The sequence below is a fragment of the Lissotriton vulgaris genome, chromosome 6, assembly GCF_964263255.1.
Source record: "Lissotriton vulgaris chromosome 6, aLisVul1.2, whole genome shotgun sequence".
NCBI lineage: Eukaryota > Metazoa > Chordata > Amphibia > Caudata > Salamandridae > Lissotriton > Lissotriton vulgaris.
Window position 1 is genome coordinate 1,240,288,862 of NC_141694.1, and position 25,712 is coordinate 1,240,314,573.

The 25,712-nt window shown below is 42.6% G+C and overlaps 1 protein-coding gene across 2 annotated transcripts in view; it reads right to left on the reverse strand.

Moving 5' to 3' along the window:
- The window catches only part of NT5DC1 (5'-nucleotidase domain containing 1), a 1,423,540-nt gene that overhangs the window by 1,150,117 nt on the left and 247,711 nt on the right, over window positions 1-25,712 (reverse strand). For both annotated transcript variants that reach the window (XM_086927341.1, XM_086927342.1), the window contains exon 6: window positions 25,450-25,531. In XM_086927341.1, coding sequence (XP_086783467.1) covers window positions 25,450-25,531 — 82 coding nt within the window. The remainder of the gene's footprint in view (window positions 1-25,449; window positions 25,532-25,712) is intronic.

The following is a 25,712-nucleotide window of genomic DNA, read 5'->3' on the forward strand; positions in this document are numbered from 1 at the left end:
AAAATCACTCGTCAAACAGCCACATCAGTGAATGTTTTTTAAATGTAGCATATGGTGGTCACAATTATGTGGTGGTCTGTTTTGTGTTTGTTCTTGTGTCACATGTTTGCTATAAAAAAGTAAAATAAATAAACACTATCATTACACCAGCATGCCCAGGTCAGACCTATTGAATTTGCTGATGCTTGTTCTTAAATTTAAATAATGACTTCTGGTCACTGGTTATGGGTCCCTATATAAATCTATACATTTCAGTATGACATTTGTATGCCTATCATGACCAATTCCACATCCATTCTTGATGAAACCACTGACCACAAGAGAGGCAAGATAAAAATGTCAAATCGGGAGACAAAAGCAACATGGAAAGAGTTCTAGACCATTTAGCCACATCATCTAAAAGCTACCCTTTTCAATCATATCAAATGCAGTGTCAACATAGGCTATAACATACGTAATTACTGATGTTTGCGAAGGTCTACCTTGCCCCTTTAGTTTGCCAGTCTCTTTGTTCTGTGAATGATGTCACAGACATGACTAGGTCCCCCAATATCCTATTTGCTTTCAGTTTACTATTTCAATCCCACATCATTTTGAGCTATATGTTTTTGTTTTGTGTTGAATTTTTTTATTGAATTTTACAATGAAAATACATCAAGGGAATAATGATAAGGAGGCAGTAATAAATTGTGAATACATAAATAGAAAATTCTATCAAAATAAAAAGTAACAATAACTACATGACATTTGTTGATGAATAAAAGCATACAAATATGGAGCATATAAATAGACATGTGAATAAATAGTTAAATCATTAAATAGAGAAATAGTGAAAAAGCAGAGAAGAAGAAGATAAAGGTAAGGGGAGGGGAGGAGAGGAGAATGAAAGGGTAATAATTAATAGATATGTAAATAGCATGAATAAGAAATTGAAATAGCATATATTATTAATTGATTAAATATAAATAGATCAAATATAAATATGAGTCAGTGACTGTTTATGAGAGCATCATAATAATGATAGAGAAAGGTGTTATCGTAGGAAAAAACTCACTTTGCAAAAAGTTTAAGGCAAAGCAGATTTGGGAGAGAATAGTAAAATAGTGTAAGTAAGAAAAAAGGAGAAAAGACTAAAATATGAAGGATAATATGTAGAGTTTGAGCCAGGGTACGGAGGGGTGGGGGAGAAAAAAACCCCAACAATTAATAATAGGAAAGAAAAAGATGTAGAAGAATGAGTTACACTCCTCGGTTGGATGCAGTGAGAAGAACAAGAGAATTAGTAGTATCAGCAACTTTCGCTATATGGCCTTTTAGCCCCTTACCGATCCCACCAACAGCCAGTTTTATGCATTCAACACCATTTTTTCCCCAAAAACTAGTTATATGACTGTCACATTACGTCACACTGTGAAAGTACAGAAACGATCAAATAAAGCTGTTGAAACATATTAATAACTTTAATCCTTTACAACACCGCATCTACATCTTCATCAACCAGGGTCTCTCCAAATCTTTTAGTAGCCAATGTGCACTATTTTTAACAACTTCTCACGGCATGGCACTGGCGGAATCAATCCTGTGCCTCAAAATATTATTAATATTATTAATTGGTTCAAAGACAATACATCTTTCACATTCCAGTAAGATCCCTCCTACATAACTTCTTTTTGTCCAACCATCTCTCACCATCTTAATAACTTCCTGATGAATATCGACTTCTTATCAATTCATTTTTCCACTCTGTGAGGTCAAGTACACATTCACATAGGACACAGATTTTGTTCTCCATCCTCTTGATCATCTGTTTCGTTTTCCAATCCATTTACCGCTCTAGAACGGCAATACACCCCAGGAACATAAATAACCTCAAACGTATATTCTAGCATGAATATACGGTGGTGAAATTTGTGGGTATTGTTCCCTGGAAAGAGGTATGGATGACATAAAATCTTCCAAATGATCATGCAGGAAGGAGATTCACATAGGGGTCAAGAGACCCAATGACAGCGTCTCATCTTCGTTACCAATATAAAAGAGTAAGCGCAAACTATATTGAAGTCGTTGAAACATAATATTAACTTTAATTCTTTACAGTGTTCGATCCACATCTTGATCAGCATCCAGGCTCTCTCCAACTCCTCCAGGACGTCTTTGAACCTAGCAGCACTGTGATACCATGACACACCAAAGTATGCAGAGCATTCTACCCTGATTACAGTATCACACACATCCTGTACAAAACAGATAATTTCCCACTGGCATGAATGAGGCATCTCCTGTAACTTTATCCCCTCCACTTTTTTTTTACTGGGGAATTTCAAAATCTCTAGCTAATGTCTCTTCTTCACCATACCCTCAAGACCATGGGGCTGATTTTGAGTTTGGCGGAGAGGGTACTCATTTGCAATAGTGACGTAGTACCCTCTCCGCCAAACTGAAGGTCTGCCTGCCTGACTGATTTAAAGATGGGAGAACATTAAGATGCATAGCTGCAGTTCACAAATGGTAAGAAAGCTCAGCGTCCGAGTTTGTTTATCCACTGCAGAGTTCCTGTTTTACCTTCTGCTACAGTTTAATACCAGTTGCGACCTTCAGGTCAAACATATGAATGTTGGGAGAGAAAACTCATCCCGTCATCTTTCCAGGACCTATAAAATCAAGACCTATAAAATCCTAGACGATTCTGACTGCAAAACTGAGCCAAAAATGCCTCCGCCCTGAAAATGTTAACAAAACCCTGTCACGGTGTGGGTGGTCCTGGTCTCTATCGCCTGTCGGTGCTTGATCAAGTTCACCCTTCACTCCAGGGCATTTCGCATGAGGGAAGCTTAGTGGCTTTCAACTATGAGGTGGGTGGGTCCTGATAAAAAAGGTCTGCATGAGGGAGGGAGACTCCCATTTGCGCTTTTAAAGTGCTTGCAACTTTCTTGCCTACTGTGAACTGGCAGCCTCAAAAGGCCCTTCGGCTTTACCTCAAATAATAATCATATCAAAAAGCTTTATTCGAGGATTATACTCATAAAAGCACAAACATACGTTTAAAATACATCGTTAAAAATTGTTTCCTCAATAATACAGTAATTTTAAGAGAAATTGTGCAGACATAGACAATTAATCAGAACAAAAAAAAACAATATAAAACTTTGGTACATGATTGCACAGATGCCAGAAGGGATACCCCAATCGAAGTACTCTAGAGAAGAGCCCTCCGTCTGATAGACCATGCCCACCCCAGGTACTTGGTTGTTGCTAGGACTACAGGCATATGGGTGGAAGTGCAAATGATTCGTAAGGCCTTGACACCCCTGGATGTCCCTAAATGTTTACAAACAGGGACTAACCAGACTTTTCTCGGGGTGGCATAAGCTTTGCACAAGAATAAAAAGTGGCCTAAACTTTCATTTGATGCACCACAAGCTGGGCAACATGAGGTGGAGGCACTCCTCCACCTACCTGTCAGTGATCTCAATGGAAGAGCACCTGATCTTAACTGGAAAAAAAGCTTCCTGTCCCCAGGGTTGGTTATGCTGTCCCAATAAGGTTCCAAAACTGGATACAATTTGACTACCACAAAGCGCCTCGTCATGGAGTCGGATTTAGTTTTGTTCCAGACTCTTTCAGCTACCCGATCCCAGTATAGATCTTTAATCGTATTTTTACTTGGAAAGGGTTCCCCGGTTGGATTGTCCCATAAATTTGAGAGACCAAGATCGCCTAGAGCAGTCCTGAGATTTTTTTAGCCAAACTATCTTATGAAAGGTATCAGCATTAATTATGGCTAAAAACCCCTCTGCATAGTGCCGGATCTCCGGGGTAGTCCAGAGGCGTCTCCAATAGAGAATCGGGCGCAACCTCGCTAGGTCACTAACTGCTCTTCTCCCTAGATCAAGACCAAGGGGAATCAGTGGGGTGCTCTGCGGGAGTCCTGTGATTCCCATAAAAAACCTGTTCTCAGAGGTCTGCAAAGGGAGGAGCTTCCCAAAACCCCACAGCTCTGCCCCATAGAGAGCAGACCCAAGAGCCTTGGCGTCATATACTGCCAAAACGGATTTTATTGGTTTGGACTTAGATTTTTTGTGTTCCACCTGAAGTGCCCCCGAGATCTGTTGGTGCCTCAAGACCGCCATTTCTATGTGCTGGGATCATCTTGAGTCGTTTGTTATCTGTATCCCAAGATAGGTAAATACAGTAGCCACCTCTAGCTGACAGTTGTTCAAGAATATTTTTGGCCTGGGTCTACGTTTTGATGCAAAGGCCATCAGCTTGGTCTTACCCACATTGACTTCCAGGCCATGCTCTCCGCAAAAAGAGTCGAAAATATTCAAAGCTCGCTGCAGGCCGCCTGGAGTTTTGGATAGAATTAGCGTATCGTCGGCGAACATCAGGATCGGAACCCTGAGGCCCGCCAACGAAGGCGCATCTACACTGGCGTCCAGCATTCGAGCCACTTTCCCATTGATGAATAAAGAGAAAAGCAGGGGAGCCATTGCGCACCCCTGGCGCACTCCAAGTTCAACCGAGAAGTCAACAGAGGATTCACCATTCATGCCCCATTGGATTTTGGCGAAGTTGCACTCATGCAACCTCATTATCAGGGTACGTAGCTCTGCCGGAAGACCCATTTCGCTCAGAACTGCCCAGAGCTTTCTCCTTGGGACCAGGTCTAAGGCAGCCCGCAGGTCAACAAAAGCAACATACAGGCTGCCTTCGCCAAGCACCACCGTCCCCCACTGTAGCAGATCAAAACGAAACACCTGGTCAACTGTACTAGTGGCCCGCCGAAAACCAGCCTGGTAAGGGGACAGGGCATTGTTCTCGTCAACCCAATCCATCAATTTGTTAACCACCATCCTCCCTACCACTTTTTGGACAGTGGCGATCAAGCTTATCGGCCTGTAATTAACCGGAAGAGACCGGTCCCCTTTTTTGTATACGGGTATGATGATTGCTACCCTCCATAATTCCGGGACAGCCGATCCCTTCGCAATGGCATTTCCCAAAAGGAATATATATCTGGCCCACCTCGCCTTATCATTAATGAAAACATCAGATGGTACACCATCTAGACCCGGGGCCCTTCCCCCGGGGACAGTGCATAGAGCGTCTACAGTTTCTTTAAGGGTGAATAAATTCCCAGTGGAATATACAGCTAAGATTGCTTCCACATCCTTATACTGTGCAGTCTCAGCATATTGGGGTTTGAAATGATCTACCCAGGCACCCTCAGGAACGTTGTTACCGGGTTTATCTGGAATTCCACCTCTACCCCACTTAACAATATTCCAGAATAACCTAGAGTCCTTAGCCCCCGGGGCCTCCTTTAGTTCGGCCCAATGCTGTTCGTCCTATAGTTTTTTAGCTAGGGATAGGCTGGCCTTGTAATGCTTTCTGGCGCCACTAATCGCTACCCTGTCCCTATTCCGGATTGCTCTACCCAAACTTAACCTGGCTTCCCTACACTGGTGATTGTACCACTTGGCTAGTTTAGGTGGTTGTTTGCTATTTGACTTACGGGGCCTCAGGAAGTGCGGTTTTAAAAGGGAAAAGAGTTTATCATGAATATCAGTTATTTCCCTAGACCCTGGGATTACTGGGGTTGCATCCTCCATAGCGGCGATTGCAATATCCACCTCAGAGGTTATAAATTCCATGGATTCCACATTAGCCAATACACTCGGCCAGTTTAATCTACGCATGTCGTTAGTCATATCAGGCAACGGACCATCGGTCGATTGAAGATTCCCTGTTGTGACCGACCACCAGTTATGGGCCACGCAGAGAGGATTGTGATCGCTCTCCAATCTGACCTTTATTTCCATGTCGCATACTAACTGCCACAGGTTCAGGCTGCAAAGGACATAGTCTATCCGACTTTGGCTACGACCATTGTCGAATGTGCAAGCACCTCCCCTGTCACTCTTCGTTCTCCCATTTAGGGCTCTCAGTCCCTGTTCCAGGCAGATGGCATTCAATCGCATTATGTCTTTTGTCCACCGTCTAACCGGGGCCAGATTTAGAGTTGGGACGCCCCATTGCGTATCTTCCTCTTGCCCCAAAGGATCGTCAGAGATATCTAGGGGTTCAAAAGTCCTGTTTAGATCGCCAGCAACTATAACTTTGTTGCCCAAGGACTGCTTTTCCAAAAGAGAGGACAAGGCCTCTAGGATAGGTGAATTCCCTCTAGTACTGCCCCTGACATAGACGTTATAAATGTCTAGTCCTCCCCAATGGTCTGATACCATTCTTATCATTTGGATATCCTTGCAACCCGATTCCACCATTTTAATTGTTACGGGTAGGCCTTGACGTATCCAGATTGTTAGGCCCCATAGGTCGACCCTTGTCACCTTTACTAGCCGGACTTGAGAAGTTTAAATAGCCAAGAAGGAATGTAGGATCACAAGCCCATGTCTCTTGGAATAGACATACATCAAAACCGTTGATGAAGTCTATCCAATTTTGGGATGCCAGCTTGCTACTCAGTCCCGCGATGTTCCACGAGACCAACTTACCTGAACTGGAACCATCTGTAGAAGCTAATCCTACAGAGGGCGCCCCAGAATGACTAGTTAGGATTCCTACATACCCCTCCTCAACTAGGTTTTTGTTCTTATTATTATACACAACCTCCTGGATACCAACAATGCTAGTTTCATTTAGATCCTCATTTTCTAATACCCCAGGAATTAATGTAAACTCCCCACACATTGCCTCCAAATTCATGGTTTTCCGATTAGTACTAGTTTCATTTATATCCTCATTTTCTAATACCCCAAGAGTTGATACAGACTCCCCACACATTGCCTCAAAATGCATACTTTCCCAGTTAATCATGGTATAATCTGAGTTAAATTCTTCATATCCCGATCCCTGGAGATCGTTACCATTTTGTCAAACAACCCACCCCGGATCTGCCATCACTTCAAAACGATTATAGGTTGGTACATTATAATGGTTTCCCTGCTGGTAAGGTACAGTGAAAGGGTCAAATCCTGGAGAGGGGAAGTTATGATAACAACCTGCTTCTGGGGTTATGCCAAAATGAATACCTGGTGGTCTCGGGTAGAAGAAGGTTAGGTCGACAACACCAATTCCAGCACTGCTTGTGTCCAAATGCTGCCTCGTAATTAGACGTGCCACCCTGGGATCTTTAAAATTAACAACTATACAATCCCCCTCCAAGCGCTTAGGAGTACAACCTACCCAACCTGTCCTTCTTACACCAATAAGCAGCCCATCCACTTCCCTGGGCAGTGGTCTATTGGTCCTTAACCAGTGCATTGCCTTGTTTTTCAGCATCTGGAAGGATTCTCTCTGCCCAACCAACAATGGTGGTACGTTGGTGAGGATAGCGACAAAGGGATAGGAGTCCGGAGGCAGATTCATGGGTGGTATCCTACGAGGCACTCTAGTAGGGATTGTGTCGGGCAGACTAGGGGCAGGAGCAGCAGGGCGGGTCGTTGGGTTATGCAGTGGGGCGTGGGGATTTTTCGGTCCAGGATTACCAGTTTTAGATCTATCATTGGTACCCGTGACCACAGTATCTAGGCGCTTTTTAGGTTGGGAAGTATTGTCCCGCGAGTGGTCTGGTGGGTGGGAATTAATCTTAGGGATTTGCCCTGAAAGCCGGGGCCTCGTTGTAGTAATGGCAGCAGGGGGAAGAGGCTCTGTAGCAGGTACACTACTTGCCAGCCCACTTATTTTAGTAGGATTATTACTATCCCCCGTCCTAAGGTGGGTTTTGATTAGGGATTTAGTTGAGAAGAAGTTGTCTAGGGTAGCCTGCTCAAAGCAATCTAATAGATCTGCTAGCCTTTTGACTCGTTCTTCGATGGGGGTCAGTACAGACTTCATCAACTTCTCCAGCTGCAGAAGCAAAGGTAAATCTAGGGATGAAGTCTCAACCGACCCTGTCACCGAAGGATCACTAGGGTTAGGTGCAGAGTTAACCAGGGTGACTCCATCCTTAACAACCTGAACCCCACCAAAGCCAACCCCATTAGGCTTACAAGGAGTTCCCAAGCCTATTCCAAGTTTCCTAATTTTCTTGGGATGTTTAGGAAGACAGCCCTTCCTCAGGGTAATGTGTCTTTTTCTTTTAATGCGAAGTTTATTAAAGACCGCATGGAGTGGCACACTCGATTGGGCAGTATTTTCCTCACCAATAGGAGAATCAATTAGTGGAGGCAGGGTGGTCGAGACAATGACCGAGGGGATGTTAGTGGTCTGGGGGTCTGGTCCTAACTTGCCTTCCACCCCAGTCAAACTAGGTGACTGGGAAGAAGCATAGGGCTTTTCTACTACCACTGGCAGGGTTAAAGGTGGTGAGGATGGAACCGATGGCAGAGAAGCCAAAGGTGGCCGTTTCTCCAAGGGAAGTTTGAGGAGTTCAACAGATTGCCTACGCTCAGCGCGTCTCTCAGCTAGAGCAATCTCTTTGTCAATATCTTGAGTTGCCCGACTAAAGTACTTGTCTAGGGGACCCAAGATTGTTGGCCCTACCTTGGGCTGGAGGGGACTCTGAACAGGGGTAGTTGGGAGGGAAGACATACTTAGCAGTCAGTGACGCTTAGAAGGGGAAAGAAAACAATGTAAACCAGAGCAGGACCTCTCGAGGCACAGGGGCAGACTATAACAATGGTCCGTAGATTAAACAAAACAAGAAGACAAAATGGCTCGCTAGTTAAAATGGTGTCCATGTGGCAATAAACGATGACAGAGAGTGGGCCCAGCCCAGCCTCCTGCAGCCCCTGACGGCCACAGGCGGCAATAATAATCACAAAGCCATTGAGGCCCCACTGTAGTGGCGCAGCAAGGGGGGGCTGCCCCCTTAGCTGCGGCTGTTGCAGATTCACCAGCAACCCCTCCCCTCCGCTATGTGGCCAAAGTTCTAGCTACGCCACTGCTACAATGTGGTGCATCCAGTACTACACCTGGCGGTCTTAGTCATATTTGTAAGCATTTTAGAAACTGTGGTATATTTGTCAGCATTTTAGAAGTTGCGGTAACAACCACTGGGGTGAACAATGAGTGAATTTACGATCCAGAGGAACCAGAAATACAAAGATTAACCTGAAAACCAGCAACATATTTATAAACCAGCATTAACCCCATGGCTGCTAAGGCAATTCCCCTCCTGTGCTGGGAAATTGCTATTTTCATTGTTTTATGACGAGCTGGGCTCGTCATCAGTGTATGAGGAGGCTACACCATGACGAGCCCAGCTCGTCATGAGTGTGGAAGGGGTTAAAGCTACAAAGCCTGCCCCTCACACAACTTTCTCTGTCCTCGATCTTGTGCTCCCAAAAAGCCCCTTACTGCAGGGACATGTTGAGCTTCTGGCACAAGGTAAGCTCTATCTTGATTTAGACTCTTCCCCCACACTACCATTAATCTCTGGAAACACAGTGTTTATTTGAGTCATACATCAACCTTCTTCATCTGGGGGACTTCCCATTTCTGTACACTGGGGAGCATTCTATAGCACAAGTGGCGGCCGTCTCGAGGGCACCCCCAACACTGCCTCCTCCACACACCTTCTGCTTCTTTTACTGCTTGTCTCCACTCACTCTGTACTCAACATGCCACATGCCCCCAACACTCTAGGGTCCTCACGCCTCCAAATCCTTTCATCGCCTGCTCCTCACAACATGTGCTGTTAGTGTCTCATGCTCTACACACAACCTGCTGACAAATCTCCCCGCTCCCCACATTTCTAGTTTCCTCTCACTCTTTCTTCTCAGAGATCCCCTAATGCTTCTCCCACCACCTGTTCGGAACAATCTGTTCCCCTTACACCTCTTGCTCACTGAACATCTGGCTCTCATACCACATGCGTCTAACAGTACTAGCTCCTTAAAACAACGCCTCTCACCACTTTTCTCTGCACATCTCATGCTCTTTGCTCTCATGCACCCAATACTCAATGTGCCTCAAGGCATATGACGCCCTGGTTCCCTGCTCAACCAACATGCTCCTCAAACCTCATGCTTCATTCGCTCTTAAATTCTCATACCTGTTTCTAGAATTCCTATTCACTGCTCTTCACGCCACCTGCTTACAACACAGCCCGCTCACAACACTACCTGCTCCTCCCACCACATGATCCTACTCATACCACCGCTTCTCACAGATCACCTGCTACCGAGTGACATCACATGTCATGTGGACAGTGCTCTACAACCCTTCACCTGTTTGCTCTGTCCTCTGAATTTACAATTTTACTCAACAAATTCTCTACTACTCACACCTCCTGCCTCTTATGGATCAATCGCGGTTCATCAGAGCCCGCGGGAGCAGGCTGACTTGCCCAAGCGAACACACACTGTAACACAACAGATATGCAGGTGTTGATCGTGCTTTTAATTGGTTTCCATTGATAACATACACAATGCATGAGAAGTTTTCTAAATGCTCCTTAAGAAGCTGCTTACCAGGGCCCAGCTTGTGTTCGCCAGTATCTGGTAAACCCACTGCTCCTCAAATTGTGCAATTCTATGTGACCTACTTCAGTTCGTGCTTGTAATTCTGTACTATTTTTTTAAATAATTTGATTAGCATTCAAAGCTTTAGAGTGTAAACACAACATAATACAGCTCTCCACTGACAATCCAGCTGTGCTTAGTTTTTCACATCTCAAATAAATACAAGATTAAGAATTAGAATTCCTAAGAACAACATTCCCGGATATAGGCAAGCACAAGGACGTCTATTTCTGAATAGTGTATCTCTATCTTTCTCAGCCTTTAAATAAAACTCTTTGAAGACCTCCAATAATTTAGTGGGACACCAGAAGTGTGACGAAAATGCCCATAAGTGGGCTGCATGCTCACTGTGCCGCTGGAACCAAGCTGCACCCAACTGACGAACCCCAATTATGGCGAAACTTGTCTGGAGTTGCTTGTGTTCTGGTTCAGAGCGGACTTGGCTTGGTCGTTAGGGCTGGATTGTTCCTATTGGAGCAGGACCAGGACTGATTTGTACATGGCTGGGTCATTTCTGCAGATCATGGTGGGCAAAAGAATAGTGGGCTGGAATGTTTCCCGAGCGACTGCCAGTGAGTAGACGTTTTGCAAGGATCATTCCCATAACCTTTTTCTGTGTTTTATGGCAAATATTTGACATCAGACCACACCATTTTTACTACAAAGCAGAAGTCCAGATAGGTTTTAGGATACAGATTTCCTTACTCTCCTAATCGTGACTGTAGCCTTGTGGTCTTACCACTACTTCATCAGTGCTTGGCTGGCTTGAAACTTGTCTTTCGCTTTACAAATGAGCTGGTACTTCTTTTTATAGTGACAGAGCACGTAATCCACCACATCATGGGTTGGTACCCGAAGGTCAATCTGTTAGTCCTCCTTACTAAGAAAGGGTGCTTCAGATTAGATGCCCAAAATGGAGCTCAAAGTGGGGTATACAACAAGCCTTCCAATCAAGATGAACACATGGCACAAGGATATCCTGTTTAGTCCTGAGAGGCTCAACTGGGGTCTTACTAAATAGTCTTATTGCGCCACTACACACTCCCATTTATCTGGAAGTGGAGCCAACATCATCCTACAAGGCTCTCACAGATGATGAGAAAAAGTAAATTCCTTGGTTGGGAACCGCTGCCCTGGGGAATTCAATCCTCGCTAAGATTCTAAAGAAGGCCCAAGTAATCAAGCGGCAGAAGTGTTCTACAATAGCACTGCCTCAGATTACCTGGTGACATGATCCACCATAACAAGTATGTACTGGTTGCCTGAGGTAGAAAGACGTCAAAGGGACTGACAATGTTGGTTTCTACTCTTTCAAATAGTATTTCCACTACTGGTAAAGGTACAAGTGGATCCCTGAGATGGCCTCCAGACTTACCACTGGCTTGCGGAGGAGTTAAGTTAGTCTGACAAAACTGCTTCACATTCTGAACCATGATAGGCCAAAAAGAAAAGGTGACAGTTGTTCTTTAGTTTCTTTATGTCCATGTGAACAGCTAAGGGTATGTCAGGGGAGAGTTGCACGAGGTAAGTCCTGTTAGTTTTAAGACCTACTAGGGTCTTACCTATGGCTGTTGATTGTCAGATGGCTCGATGTAAAGTAGATATGTTTTGTTTGAACCAATCAGTGTTTGGAAGTAAACTGATACACATGAAAAAGTGAGAAATGAACAGTTGACTGAATATTAAGATTTACATTTAATAAACAGTGAGCTATAGCCACATAAACTGTTTCATGTAAGATTTATTCAGAGAAGGAAGATTTACATAATGTTTCTAACTTATGTGGGGACAAATAGGACGTGCAGTGGGAGACACAGCGCCAGGTTAGCATGGTGCGTTTATTGACAATGTAAAGGAGGCCATCTTCACATGCAACCTTGCACTTCTCAGTCATTCTTTCTAGGGGCTAGTCATGGCATAACGTTCCGATTTCACAACTGCACTGTTTTTAATTTTTTTTAATTCTTTTTATTGATTTTAATATATATTGCAAGAATGGTGACAGTGCAGTGCAAGGTATGACCCATACATGGGTAAATACAAGACAAATAGCAGACAGTTGTTACAGAGTAAATCATTGGGTGCAAAACATCCATGTTACAGAGAGAGGTAAACATACATATTAAGAATTACAAAACTGTCGAATCACAACTGTCACATGTTTGTCCTCTACGCCCCGTCCCATATAACAGTGTGTCAGGCCGGAGTGGAGGTATTGTCATTATCCCACGTTTCACACAGGTAAGAATGAAATGGTTGCCATATATAATGGGACCTCACAGAAGGTGGTTGTAACTGTGCGTAAGTGTCACTGTTAGTGTTGCAATAAACCATACTGCGCAGCCAGGAGTATACTGTGAGACTGAGTGCACAACCCCAATGTATGGCCACTTCTCGTTTGGCAATAAGCAATGCGATGGCAACGAATCGCAGTTTAGACTTGGGGAGGTCATGAGTATACCCAAGCAATGCCATAAATGGTGTAGGTGTAAGCTCCATTTCACAACTGTACTGTTCGTGTTAGAGTGAGTGAAAGAGAAACCTTCACCTACAACAAAGTAAAAATTGAAATGGACATTCACATGCATGATGCCCTTCCCCTCCGAGTTCCAAGCTGCCCGCTACAAAGGACAGCATTCATTTCTCACATTCACACAATATCTGTCTGGAATTCACCCATTTTTAACTGTGCATATGAGGGAAATGGGATTCTAGTGTAGGAGACATCAGCAGATATTGCTGTGAAGTGATTTAGCAAGATATCTATATTAAGATATCCACATCAAAACAAAACAGCAACTGCTTTCCTTTTAGAATGACTGCTGTCTTGTGCCTTTTCTGAATAGACATATACTACCTCTTCACATACATCACCATACTGGATCCAGTCAGGTAAGAGCTCTGACATTTGATTGGGAAAGAACAAAGTCCTTTTGACTCTTGGAGCATCTGTCTGTATGATGATCTGGCTTGCCGGCGATAACAGGCCAAAGTTGCTCTTATTTTGTGGTTAGTCTCCTACATTTCTAAATCCTTTGACCTGAGAGGGGTTGAGGCTCTTCAGACCTCATGATTTTTTCCTCCACAGGAAAAGGCAGGATAAGTGGCCCTTCTAAGACATGGCCATACCGCCAACATCCGCAGGGAAGCTACAAGGGTTACTCCATTTGCTTTCAACGACTAAGGTTGACAGAAAACAAGTGGATCAGGTTGCTTCCTCACTATCAATAAAGAGGCAATCATGGGGATAGAGAAAAACATCTCTAGAGTAGTGACATTTCTGGAGGATAGGGTTCTACCAAGTCTGGTAGGTTGGAATTTCTTTCCCTTGTTGCTTGCTATTTAGTCTGTTTTGTTTAATTGTAAGGTCATCGGTATCTTTCTTTGACATTCTCCACAGATTAATGCAACAGAACATATCACAAAACACAACCCAGGTGTGCCTTAAGTGAGAGTAACAGGGACCAAACAGCATTGGACAGAACTCTGTAATACAAAAAACACTCCATAGATATGCCACGTAGTTAGATGTCAACGTGCTCAAAACAGCAGTGCAGCCAAAGACATTCAAACGTACAACACATACTAAGATAGGATATACACCCCAAACTGCCCAGACGTGCAATTAACTGGCTATTAAGGCACCTAACCGCTCTTGTTACCATCAGGTATGCTCCACACGCAAACATTTGCTGAGTAATGAATCTCAGTGTCAACCGAGGAAATACATACGCCATGTGTTACTGTCCTCCGGCCACTCTCAACATTTTTTTTTTTACAAAGCATTCAAATTGCAAACTCACTACACACTTCTACAAACCTGAACCAGACTCTCATCTGTGTCCGAAAAATTTGGAATGTCTCACCACAAAAGTTATTGTGATGTCATACTAATGACAGGTTGTGTGCGCTACACGTGCTAATAAACAGCAATAATAAAGAGCATTGGTTACAAGTCAGTAGCCAGAAAGCATGGAAGTATTTTATCTGTCTCCATGATGTTTTATGATCTATCATACCCACAATGGTATCAAATAAAGGTAAAGCTGACAAGCCCGGATACTGGCACGTAATTTTCGCCTCAAGTACAAACCAGACAATTAAATCCCAATAAAGACCACACAGTTCTTGAAATGCTTCTTGCGGCTGTACAACAGTTCACCAGTCACTCCACTGGTTCTCTAGAATGCACATGGTATTTACATCTGACATACTAGATATGTGTTTGAACACATTCAATGAATACCATTTTTCATCAGGTGAATAATTTTGAGGTGCATAAGAAAGAGATCAGATTTAAATGACCGACGCCATGTTTTGCAAAATCATTCAACAACTTTAATTAAGGCCGCAATGGGCTACTGCCCTTTAAAAATGGTGGCCCGTCAATCCCATTTATTCATATTTATTAGTCAGAAAGTTCTATTCATATTATTTCAATTCCACAAAGTAGCCTCTGAGATTTAATAAGTATCACAACCACCCGGCCAATAAAACAAGTTCTGAGAAGCTTATTACATAGAAATGACCACAATATTCCAGGAAGGTGTCAGTGAACGCGCAATATATTAAAACAGTACCAAGTCACTACTGTCAGCAGTGTAGGATACAGAAAGAGGAAAAACACCAAGTCATCGGAAGCAAAGCAAATCATGCAATATATGCAAGAAACAGACACTAAAACCAATCCAAAACACATAAACTATCCAAAATGAAGCGAATCCACACTGCTATCCTCCTCATTATAGGACTCTAGTGGAACAAATCATAGGACAATAAGCAAATGTACATTTCTTTAAAAATAAGATTATTTACATCCAAATGTTGTTTTATATTTAAAAAACTGCTTATGTTCTATAGTAATGCAGAAACTAGTATTTCACTTGTAGGACAATAACATTGCACATCTAGTTGCTTTTAGAATAAGAACAGGAAAATATGAACTACACTGGTAGAAGATATGATAGCAAATGGCTGGTCAACAAGGTTTGAAATAAATAAAGAAATATTATAGATATATGCAATAACTACTTCAACAACAAAATCAATTATATTTACGCTATACCCAGCGGATTTGCGTGCACTGAAAAGCAAAAAGGATTAACAGGTAGATTCATCAAAGACCCGTTTTGCGAGTCTTTAATAGCGATTCATAAGGAATCGCTATTACAGACTCGCAAAACGGGATTCATGTAGGAATCGCAAAATAAATTGCGATTCCTACACATTCCTTATTTGCGATTAGCAAATTGCTAATCGCAAATAAGGAATAACTCCCCATTCATTCCTATGGGCCTAAAGGGCTAATCACAAATAAGGATGCGATTTCAAGGGTGCCAGGGGTGTCCAAAGGGCACCCTGTAGCACCCCTGAAATGTAATCTACATTGGTGTTGCGCACACACATGTCCAAAGGACATGTGTGTGTGTAACATGCAACTTAGAAAAATACATTTAAAAGCATTTTTCTACGTTTTTGCTATTTACCACGAGGTTTGACCTCGCGGTAAATAGCGGCCCGAAATTGCGATTTCGCAATTTAAAAATGTTTAATGAATTGCATTTAAGGAATCTCAAATAGAGATTCCTTTAAATGCAATTCATCGCAATTTAGCGATTTCGCAATTACCGATTTTTGCATTTGGGATGATGAATCCCAAATGCAAAAGTTGCGCTCGCAAAGGGCCAGATTCTCAGAATCTGGCCCTTTGCGAGCCCATTTTTCAATGATGAATCTGTCTGTAAGCATTTCATATTTCTGAGAATGATGGAAGGAAAATTGAGAAATTTTACATATTTCTTCTTGTAAATTTATTAATCCATCTCCAAGGAAATACCTATTTTATTTCTATACCAATTAGTTACAGATTTTAGCTGCTATTATTCATTCGACATTGAGGTGTTTTGCAGTCCCAGACTTCAATACACAAAAACACAACGTTTGTAAAGTCTAAACACTTTGTGAATCAGAAACGTCTTTCCGAGTGGCAAAGGGGCTTTTGGAAACCATTCTGAATCACAAACACAAAGGGAGCGAAAGAGGTGCCCTTCGATTTGAAAACTGGAATGCTATGTATCAATTGTTTGTGACTGCAGGCCCAACCACTGATCACTCAAAGACATTAATCTATCATATCCACCATAATTATAGGATAATTTCCTCTTTTATGAGTGAGACACAGGAAATGAATGCTAAGGGGGTAGATAACTATTTCATGGCTGAGGTGACGTGGTGTAAACCTTCTATAGAAATTAAGAAAATACTTTTCTTTATAACTCTTGACAAGTGTTTCATCGTGTTTAAGTTTCCCTTTTAGCGGCAATACCAAACTTTATAATTTTCAATTAACGTATCTCTTTTACCCATTCCTCTAATGACGAATAACAGCCATCTTTTCTGTACATAAATAGTGTTTTCCCGTGAACATGAACGCAGGAGGTCTTACAACCTCTACCCCTTTGCAAATTTCTCGTAGTATACTGGGTAAGGTTCTCACTTGACCTGATCAGTCAGCAACTTTCCTCACTTTGCTCGAACTAAACATCAGGAGACCCACAGTGATTTGTAAAAAAGCATAACAAATAAATAAACAAATAAATACATCCATTAGTTAATTCATTAATATTTGGTGTCACCCATTGCCACTTTTCAAAGAAGATCTTTATTGCTGAGGGGGCTACCATGTTTTATGTAGCAAAGAAGTGAACTGAGCATGCACCAAACGAATATCAGAATGTTTTAACAGTCATAAAGCAGAAATACGATTTCCTGTACTTCACACTTTTCTATTTATGTCCCTTTGAAAGCATCGTTGTCTCACATATGCAGGCAGTAAAGGTCATATGCCTCGGCCATGAGCACTCTGGCCACTGGTTTTTGTCTGAATTAATATGCTTAAATAATAAAAATATATCTTTTCATAGCCTGTGTATTGCTGCACTTTTACCGATTCGGTCGAAAATAACCATTAATACCTATTTCTACATACTTAAGGGTTTTATATAGCACTCCTGAGTCATAAGGTACGAATTATTATTTGAGCATGATCTGGGATTTGCTAATGAATTAACTGAGCAGTCAATACCATTTCACCCAACTTTTATTGGGAGGGGAGCATCCACCACGATAGACTTTAGCCTTTGGTCTAATGGTTATGGTCATAAATTAGTTAATTATAAAATAATGGATGCACCACTCAGTGACCACCTACCGCAAAAAATTGAGATGGAGAACCTTTTCTTGGCCTCCTATAATGAGCAAATACAGGTTGTCCCAGACATTACATTAGGTAGACAGAATGGGTACACCCTCAAGTGGAGTAAGGTGGTACCTGAAGACTTCCTTAAAAAATTGTTAATTAGCTGCCCAGAAAATTTTGAGATCTGTTTAGATGAGGATTCCGATAGTGAAAGTATATTAGTTAATTTTAATATTATTGCTTCCACTATCAAAGAGAACCTACTTTTAGTATCAAAAAATGGTTTAATGAAGGGTACAAGATGGTTCGATAAAACCTGCACTAAGGCTCTAACAGAGCTTAAACATGCATTACATAAGGATCCGCGTGATGCTGTAGAGATAAGATCCTTAAGGAAGGCTTATAATGAGGCCCTAAAAAACAGAAAAGAAGCAATTAAAAAAGGAGTATGGGAAGAACTTTGCACAGCCTCACAAACAAGGGATGCATCCGCCTTCGGAGGGTGGTAAACGCCCCCCCACCATACGAAAATACCAAAGCACAGTTGGAAATTGCGATTAATGAGGATAGTTGGGTCACGCATTTTTCCACCTTGTATACGTCAGTAGATGAGTTAAGAAATACTGGGGTAAACACAGAAGGCGAATCATTTGAGGAGGAAAGTGAACTTAAAGTAACACTACCAGAGATTGTTGAAAGCCTGGGAGCTACCAAGGGCGGAAAAGCGGCGGGCCCAGATGGAATCCCAGCGGATTTGTACAAGTCAAATATCGAACTATGGGGCCCGATACTTGTACAACTCTTTAATGCAGCTCTTGTAAGGGGATTGAACCCTTCCTGGTTCACATCAATTATTGTACCCATTTACAAGAAGGGAAACAGACAAGATTGTGCCTGCTATAGGCCAATTTCCCTTCTGGATTCGTCAATAAAGATCCTTGGTAGAGTGATTTTAGTTAAACTGCAAAACTGGGCGGAGGAGGCGGGGGTAATCAGTGATTTACAATTTGGATTCCAAAAAGGCATAGGAACAATAGAGCAGGGATTAAATTTGTTCCTGATTCAGCAGAAACATACTGTGATAAAAAGGGAGCGCCTATATTGTGCATTTGTTGATCTTACATCAGCTTTCGATTGTGTGTCCCATAGTAAATTATGGGACGTGATGTCACAATTGGGCGTGGAAAAGCCGATAATCCAATTCTTAAGGGACCTATATGCAGGAGCATCAGCTGTTGTACGTTTTGGCAAGAAGGGGGAATGTACCAGATCTTTCGGAATAGGCCGAGGAGTGCGCCAGGGGTGCGTACTGGCGCCCTTCCTATTTCTTATTTATATAAATGGTCTGGAAAAGTGCCTGCTGCAAGAGTGTGTGGATATGCCTAAGATCGGAAAGAGATTTATTCCCACACTCCTGTATGCAGATGATGCCGTTCTGATGGCGCGCACCCCCATTGCCTTACAAAAAATGTTAACATCTTTTAACCAGTTTATGCTCGATCTTAATTTAAAAATAAACTGTAGTAAGACTTTTTCAATGAATTGTGGCACGCGCACCAAAAAACAAATGAAAACAATGTACATAAATAATGCCCCCTTAGAAAGAACATCTACCTTCCCATATCTTGGCATTTTGTTTCACGAAACTGGTACTTGGTCAAGTGCGGTGAAGGTACGAACGCTCTTGTTCTCTAAGACAATCATGGCACTAAAAAGTTTTACACGTAAATTGGGAATGAAACCAATCAGGGAAATTTTAACTGTGTACAATGCAACGTGTGTATCTGTGGCACTGTATGGAGCTGGCCTCTGGGGTTATACCAATATAAAGTCACTTCAGATAGTCGAAAATAAATTTTTAAAGAACATCCTATCACTTCCAGAGAGTACAGCGAACTCTATATGCCATGATGAGTTGGGGATTCCCTATATAACGGACACAATTAGAGTACAACCCATCTTACTATGGCACAGAGTATGGACAGTGAACGAATGTGTATTAAATCGAGCCATAATACAGGATGTCTTAAAAATGTTGTTGAATGGCTAAATTACATTAAAACGTTCCTTAATGAAATAGACCGTTCACTCTATTACAATGATCCGCCTTCCATGGCAAATATTCCTAGAAAAGACCTGAAGACACTATGTTTGGAATTCCTCAGAAATAAAAGACAGCTTGATGAATCGAATAAAAATACTGTCACTTCTCATCAATTAATTTTAATAAGTGACAAATTACAGCCATACTTAAGTTTATATATGTGTAATTTTGATAGACTACTTTTAACACGTTTTAGAGCTAACATTGTTTTTAGATTATTTACTTTCCCTGTAATGAATTCATGGTCCAAAGAACTCCCTCTATGTCCCTGTGATGAAATATCTATACAATCGAATATACATGTTCTATTTTTTTGTAAATTCTATACGCTGCCTCGTAGAAAACTGATTGTCCCCATTTTAAAGGAAATGAATGTGAACAGATGTCGCCTAGCATATTTAGTACTGCAAAAAATGGACAATGTTTTTACTGTGGCTTCATTAATTGAGTATTTTAAACTGGTTTTTAAATTTAGGAAGTCGCTTTGCTTGAATGACCTGTAATAGTGTAAACACTATGTACTGTTTTTTATAACCTCCTACACTGATGTAATATTGTGCAATGTAAATGAAATATGATTGTTGTTGCTTTTATGGTTATACCTTTTTAGCCGAATAAAGTACTTTTTGACTTTGACTTTGAGTCATAAGGTATTCGTGCATTTATAATAAGCAGAAAAAGGTTCTGACAGTAAGTTTACAGAGCAGATTCAGTGGGAAGAATGAAACGTAACGGTACTCAGTGTATCGACCTCTAAAATATAGAAATGTTAGTTGACCTTGCTGGGCTTCTAACTGCTGCCTTGAAGGTTGCAAAATCATTTTAACTCCTTCCATGCTTATGACGATCCCAGCTCGTCATAAGGCACTCAAGACGAGCTGGGCTTGTCATAACGGCCGCGGCATTCCCATGCGCAATTGATTCCCCGCCTGTGCGGGAGAATCAATCAGTGGGTGGAGTTGTGACGAGCCCAGCACGTCATGAGCAGAGCTCCACTGTGCCTCATGATGAGCTGGGCTCGTCACGAACACCGCGGCCTCCCCTCCCTCCCCTGCGCCATGGAGGAATTACCCCCGCGGCGAAGGGGTTAAGAACAACTCTTTTCTGAGCAGGGCAGCATCCAAGATGGCATTTACCTTAGTGTGGCTTCAGTAAGCAGGGCCAGCTTGTAGGCCAGTGCAACTGGTGCAGCCGCACTGGGCGCTGACCTGTTGAGGGGCGCTGACCTCAGGGGGGCGCTGTGTTTAGCAATAACTTATGATTGGAGAGATGAGGGGCACTTTTACCCAGTGGTAGTGAGAGAATCAGAGGAGGCAGTCTTGGGGCAAGGAGCATCAAAAATAATTGTCATCCCAGGCGAGGTGAGAGCGGCCACTGGATTGGGTGCAGAGCCTGTGCCCTGTAGGCCCATCCACTTCCGGCCGTCGGCTGGCTGGCTGGCTGCTGAGAGGAATAGCGATACAGGCGTCAGTGTAAGCCGAGCAGAGGGGCACAGCAGGTAAGTCTTTTTTTCTTTTTAGTCTTATATCTGATCTCCGCCCCTACTCAACCCGCCGCCCTCTCCACGCGCGGCCGCCCTACCACTTTAGGTAGTCTGCGGCCGCCACTGCTGGTCAGCATCTTAATTCTCAAAATAGACCGCAATTTATAATAACATAAGGTCATTGAGGGATGCAAACATGTTATACAAAAGATGTATGATCTAATTAATACTTGGGTTGGCTTGAATCAAGATTAGGCGAGGCAGAAATAGTCAGAGATGTTCATAATTGAGGGTTTGGAAAAACACTGAGATTAGCTTTTATTGAATTTACACAGAATTACCTCACCTTCAAGATAACATAATAGTGCATATCATTTAGGTTACGTTAAACCCAAGCAAATTGTATGTATTTAAACAACCCTTATCCGATAGATGTTCAAGGCATAACAATATCAAAAATTGAGATATTGTCACGGTAGTCAGAATCCAATTTGCGGATAAATTCTGCTATAGCATTTGTTGTACTTCGGTTTATTCTCATTTGGAAATATTTTACAATTTTAATAACTAGAGCCCACATTAAACAAAGATCGGAAAACCTTGAAAAGCCCACTAACATTCAATATTGAGGACAAAATTAGGTCCTAGCAAAACTGAGCTATCATGAATAAACGATTGGATTGGAAATAGAAATTTGAAAGAGCATGGAACCCATTCTATTAGAAAGCACAATGCTCGCCGCTCACTTGTCTCTACCCCTGATTTCCTCTTATTACCCTACACTGTGCACAGACTGCCCTAGGATCCAGTGGCATTATGCACTCCCAGTGTCAAGAAGACTCCAAAATTGTAATATTCACTGAGTTATCCAAGAGTAAAGCCCCTCTTCTGAGAGGACAAGAAATAATCAACCAGCAAGTAAAGAAAGAAGGGGTGAAAGAGACGAACTCCCCAACTTTCATGCGTTAGAGGGCAAACTGTTAGGGGGCAACCTAGGCGACCACAGGGTCTCACAGGTCTATTGCTCCTTGGTCGGAAGGAAAACCCCGGATTTATTTGTGGAGCTGCACTCCACCTGGGAGCAAGACCTGTAGGCCTAGCAATGACTGGATGGCGTATCGCGCCTCCACAGGGAGCATGGCGATTTCTGCATGACTAAGTCTTATTCAGCTGAATTATTAACACAGGATCTACCTTACACTCCACAGGCTTTGCCGAATGGAGGTGATCGCCTCGTCCATGGGCCTGCGGTGCCACAGTCAAGACGGGGACTTTTTCTGCGTCGGATTGGTAACAAGGGCACTCAGGCAATGCCCGAGGGGCCCGTATCCGAATTCCGGCTGTAGGCTGCTTTTTTGAGCCGCCTGGGGGGCCGAATTGGGCGGTTTCTGTATTGTTCGATGCCGCCAGTGGGTGCCTGAACGGCCTTTCTGGAGGTAGATGGGCATCCATTCCCTCCCTTTTATAAATGGGCAGAGGTGTCACTCCCTTTCTTTAGCTGGGCCAGCCCATTAATATATGCATACTGAGCGGGGGCAAGGGGCCTGAGCAAAAATAGTTTTCACTTGTTTTCAGGTGTGCGTCACCAGTGTAAACTATCTGTGCATTTTTTTTAAAACCCCTCCCCCCCCTTTTTTTGTAAAATGTTGCCGAAGCAGTGTTTTACGGAAAGGCAATATGCAAATGTGGGTCACATTTTTTTTAGCGTGCCCGGGCCGATTTTTATTTCCAACCCAACCCGGGGACTTTCTGCACACCACATGGGGGTGCCCCAGCATTCGCCCGTTTTGTAAGGAGAACTGAACTGCATGAGGAACGTCTTGTGCCAGCCGATACCGTGTAACCAGGGCACAAGTCCTAAAGTGGGGGGACGCTGTCACCGGAAGTGACGTCACGACAGGAAGTGACGTCACAACAGGTGGCTTGCACCATCGGGCTCATTGCCTCCCCTCACTCACCCCTTAGATGCGATTGCATCTGAGAAGTCCGCATGTGAGCAGCGTGCTGAGAGCTCCGAGCTCCTCGTCCCAGATAGGCCAAAGAGTGAAGTCCAGCTGTTTGGCAGGGGCGACGGCGTCCACCTGGTAAAATAAGTGGCGGGACGCCGTCCACCCGCGTGGTACCCCGACTCGAGCCCTTCGTGTAACCCAAAGTTTATCCTCCTGCATATCATGGATGACAAAGAACTGTCTCAGTGTGCTATGCAAGACACTTGTTTGGATGGGTCTCATGCTGGCAAAGAGGGATGCTGTGGGTGGAATCCCCGCCATCGGTGACCGAATGGGAGAGGGGAATGAATTGGTGCATGGTCAGTGAACAGCCGGTTTATGCGGCTCATTGATGCCCTCAGAAACACAGCAAGATTTGGGGGAAATTGGCAGACTATAGGGTCATACTGCTTGAAGGTGAGGCTTCTACTATTCTAAGCGTCGAGCACGGAATCAAGTCGTATGTGGGGCCGGGGCACCAATCTATGCATGATGCATGAACACACAGCTTCAGTTTGGGGCTGGGGGTGAGGACGGGGAGGCAGGGAACCATAGACAAAGCTCTACTGTTGCGATTTTCTTCTTTTATGTTACTATATCATGCAGAACCTAACTAAAGGGTAATTCAAATGTAAAAAAAGAAAAAAGAAAGCTTCTAAGGAGAATGTGCATGTGTGTATAAGCCATACTGTTATTAGCATAGTTGCTATAACTGAGGAGTCCAATTAATTTGAGCATAGATAAAGGTTATATGCACACATAATTAAATGATAGAGAGGTGTGATACCTCATGTGCGAAGAGGACTACCTCTTAGTGTACCACTCAGATTTATGAGTGTACACGAGTACGTGTAATCGTTAGGGTATTGTAGATATTGTGTATATGCACATTTGTATTGAAGTTTGTGAAATGTATATATGTACTATTATTGGTGTTTTTTTGATTAATTTATGTGAAATCAATTGATGTGCCAGAGACCTGCCCAATGGGATGTGTATCTAATTGAATCATCAGTATTTGTAGCCATATAAATAATTGAGAACGTCAGGGTAATTAATGGTGCCCTAGACGGAAATAAAAGAGTGATTTATCCCTCCATACTTCTTTGTTTTGCATCCTGTACATTGATATGAGGCAGCTCTCCTGCCATCATTTGATAATTTCACTGTTGTTTAGCATATGCCTACAGAAGCAACATTAGGAGTTTAATCAGGTTTACCTTCATACAGACAGTAAATCGGTTTCTATTTAACTTTCCACATCACATAGTAGCCCATTTAAGATCACGTGCTACACACTCTTCTTCGGGAAGATAATGTTTTCTTCCTTAAGTATACTCCTTCCCAAGATAATCTAACCATCACTTCCAATTGTTTGAATATTGCTACGTTTTTAGAAAGAAGGATGCAGATTCATGCTGTCTGACCAAGACCAGGAGGTGAAGGTCAGACATAACTTCACTTTCCTTATTTGTGGCTGGGCTAAAGCTCTATATGTATTCTCATTGCCAGATGTTCTCTCTCCTTGAACCACATAAAATGTCTCAAATGTACATGGCAAAAGAATTGCTGGGGACGTGGGACTGACAGGTTGTTCTCCCTCCCAAGTATATCCAAGTATCCTGCCATTGGAGGATGAGCTCTTAACGCCAAAACGAGAACAATAAAACAAGAAACAAAACGGTTTAACCTTTGTGAACAACATGCATACTTAGAACATTAAAAAACGAAAACATACAATGTGTTAGCTATAGCAAAAAGCAACATGGTGGAAAAGGCAAGACCAGTAGCAAATGTGGTTACTAGAACACCGAATTTCTGCTACAAGTTAAAAAGGTAACCAACTACTAAACAAGAGTGCCCTCGCATGGCAGTTAGAGGAACTACACATGCGAGTAAAAACATTAACGCTTCTCACTATTGGGTACATTTCTAAACTTTAGCTGCCCCTCCCTTCCCATCACAAAGTTGCAAGTGAGTAACCAAGAGCAGCTTAGGTAAACATCAGCCTTGTCGGAAAATACCTTAACATTTGAAAAGAAGGAGAAAGCTAAAACACATTATCAAAGATCAAGTGAGGGGGATAATGATTTGATTGTGGAACATGCCTAAACCACAAAAATATAAACTTTGGTTTGCTAATGAAGGCAGGCATACTCACCAATCCAATCAATCTTTTGTTCACTTACCTCTAAAAGCAGAGCTATTGTAGTTGTATTCTATTGCAGCAATCACGTCCTTCCAAAAATCATACTTTTTTGGACCTTCCCTCTGCAAATTTAAAGGAATGTTGGGAGTGAATACGGAAATATCAGTAATCATCTGAAGTTTGAAATGTCTATGTCATTCTAAACACACATTCTGCTCTAGGCGTGAGAGCGTTGCTGCATTGCGCAATTTCTATTCTTGAACTGTGAATGTGATTGATGAAAAACGACTTTGCTGTGAGTGG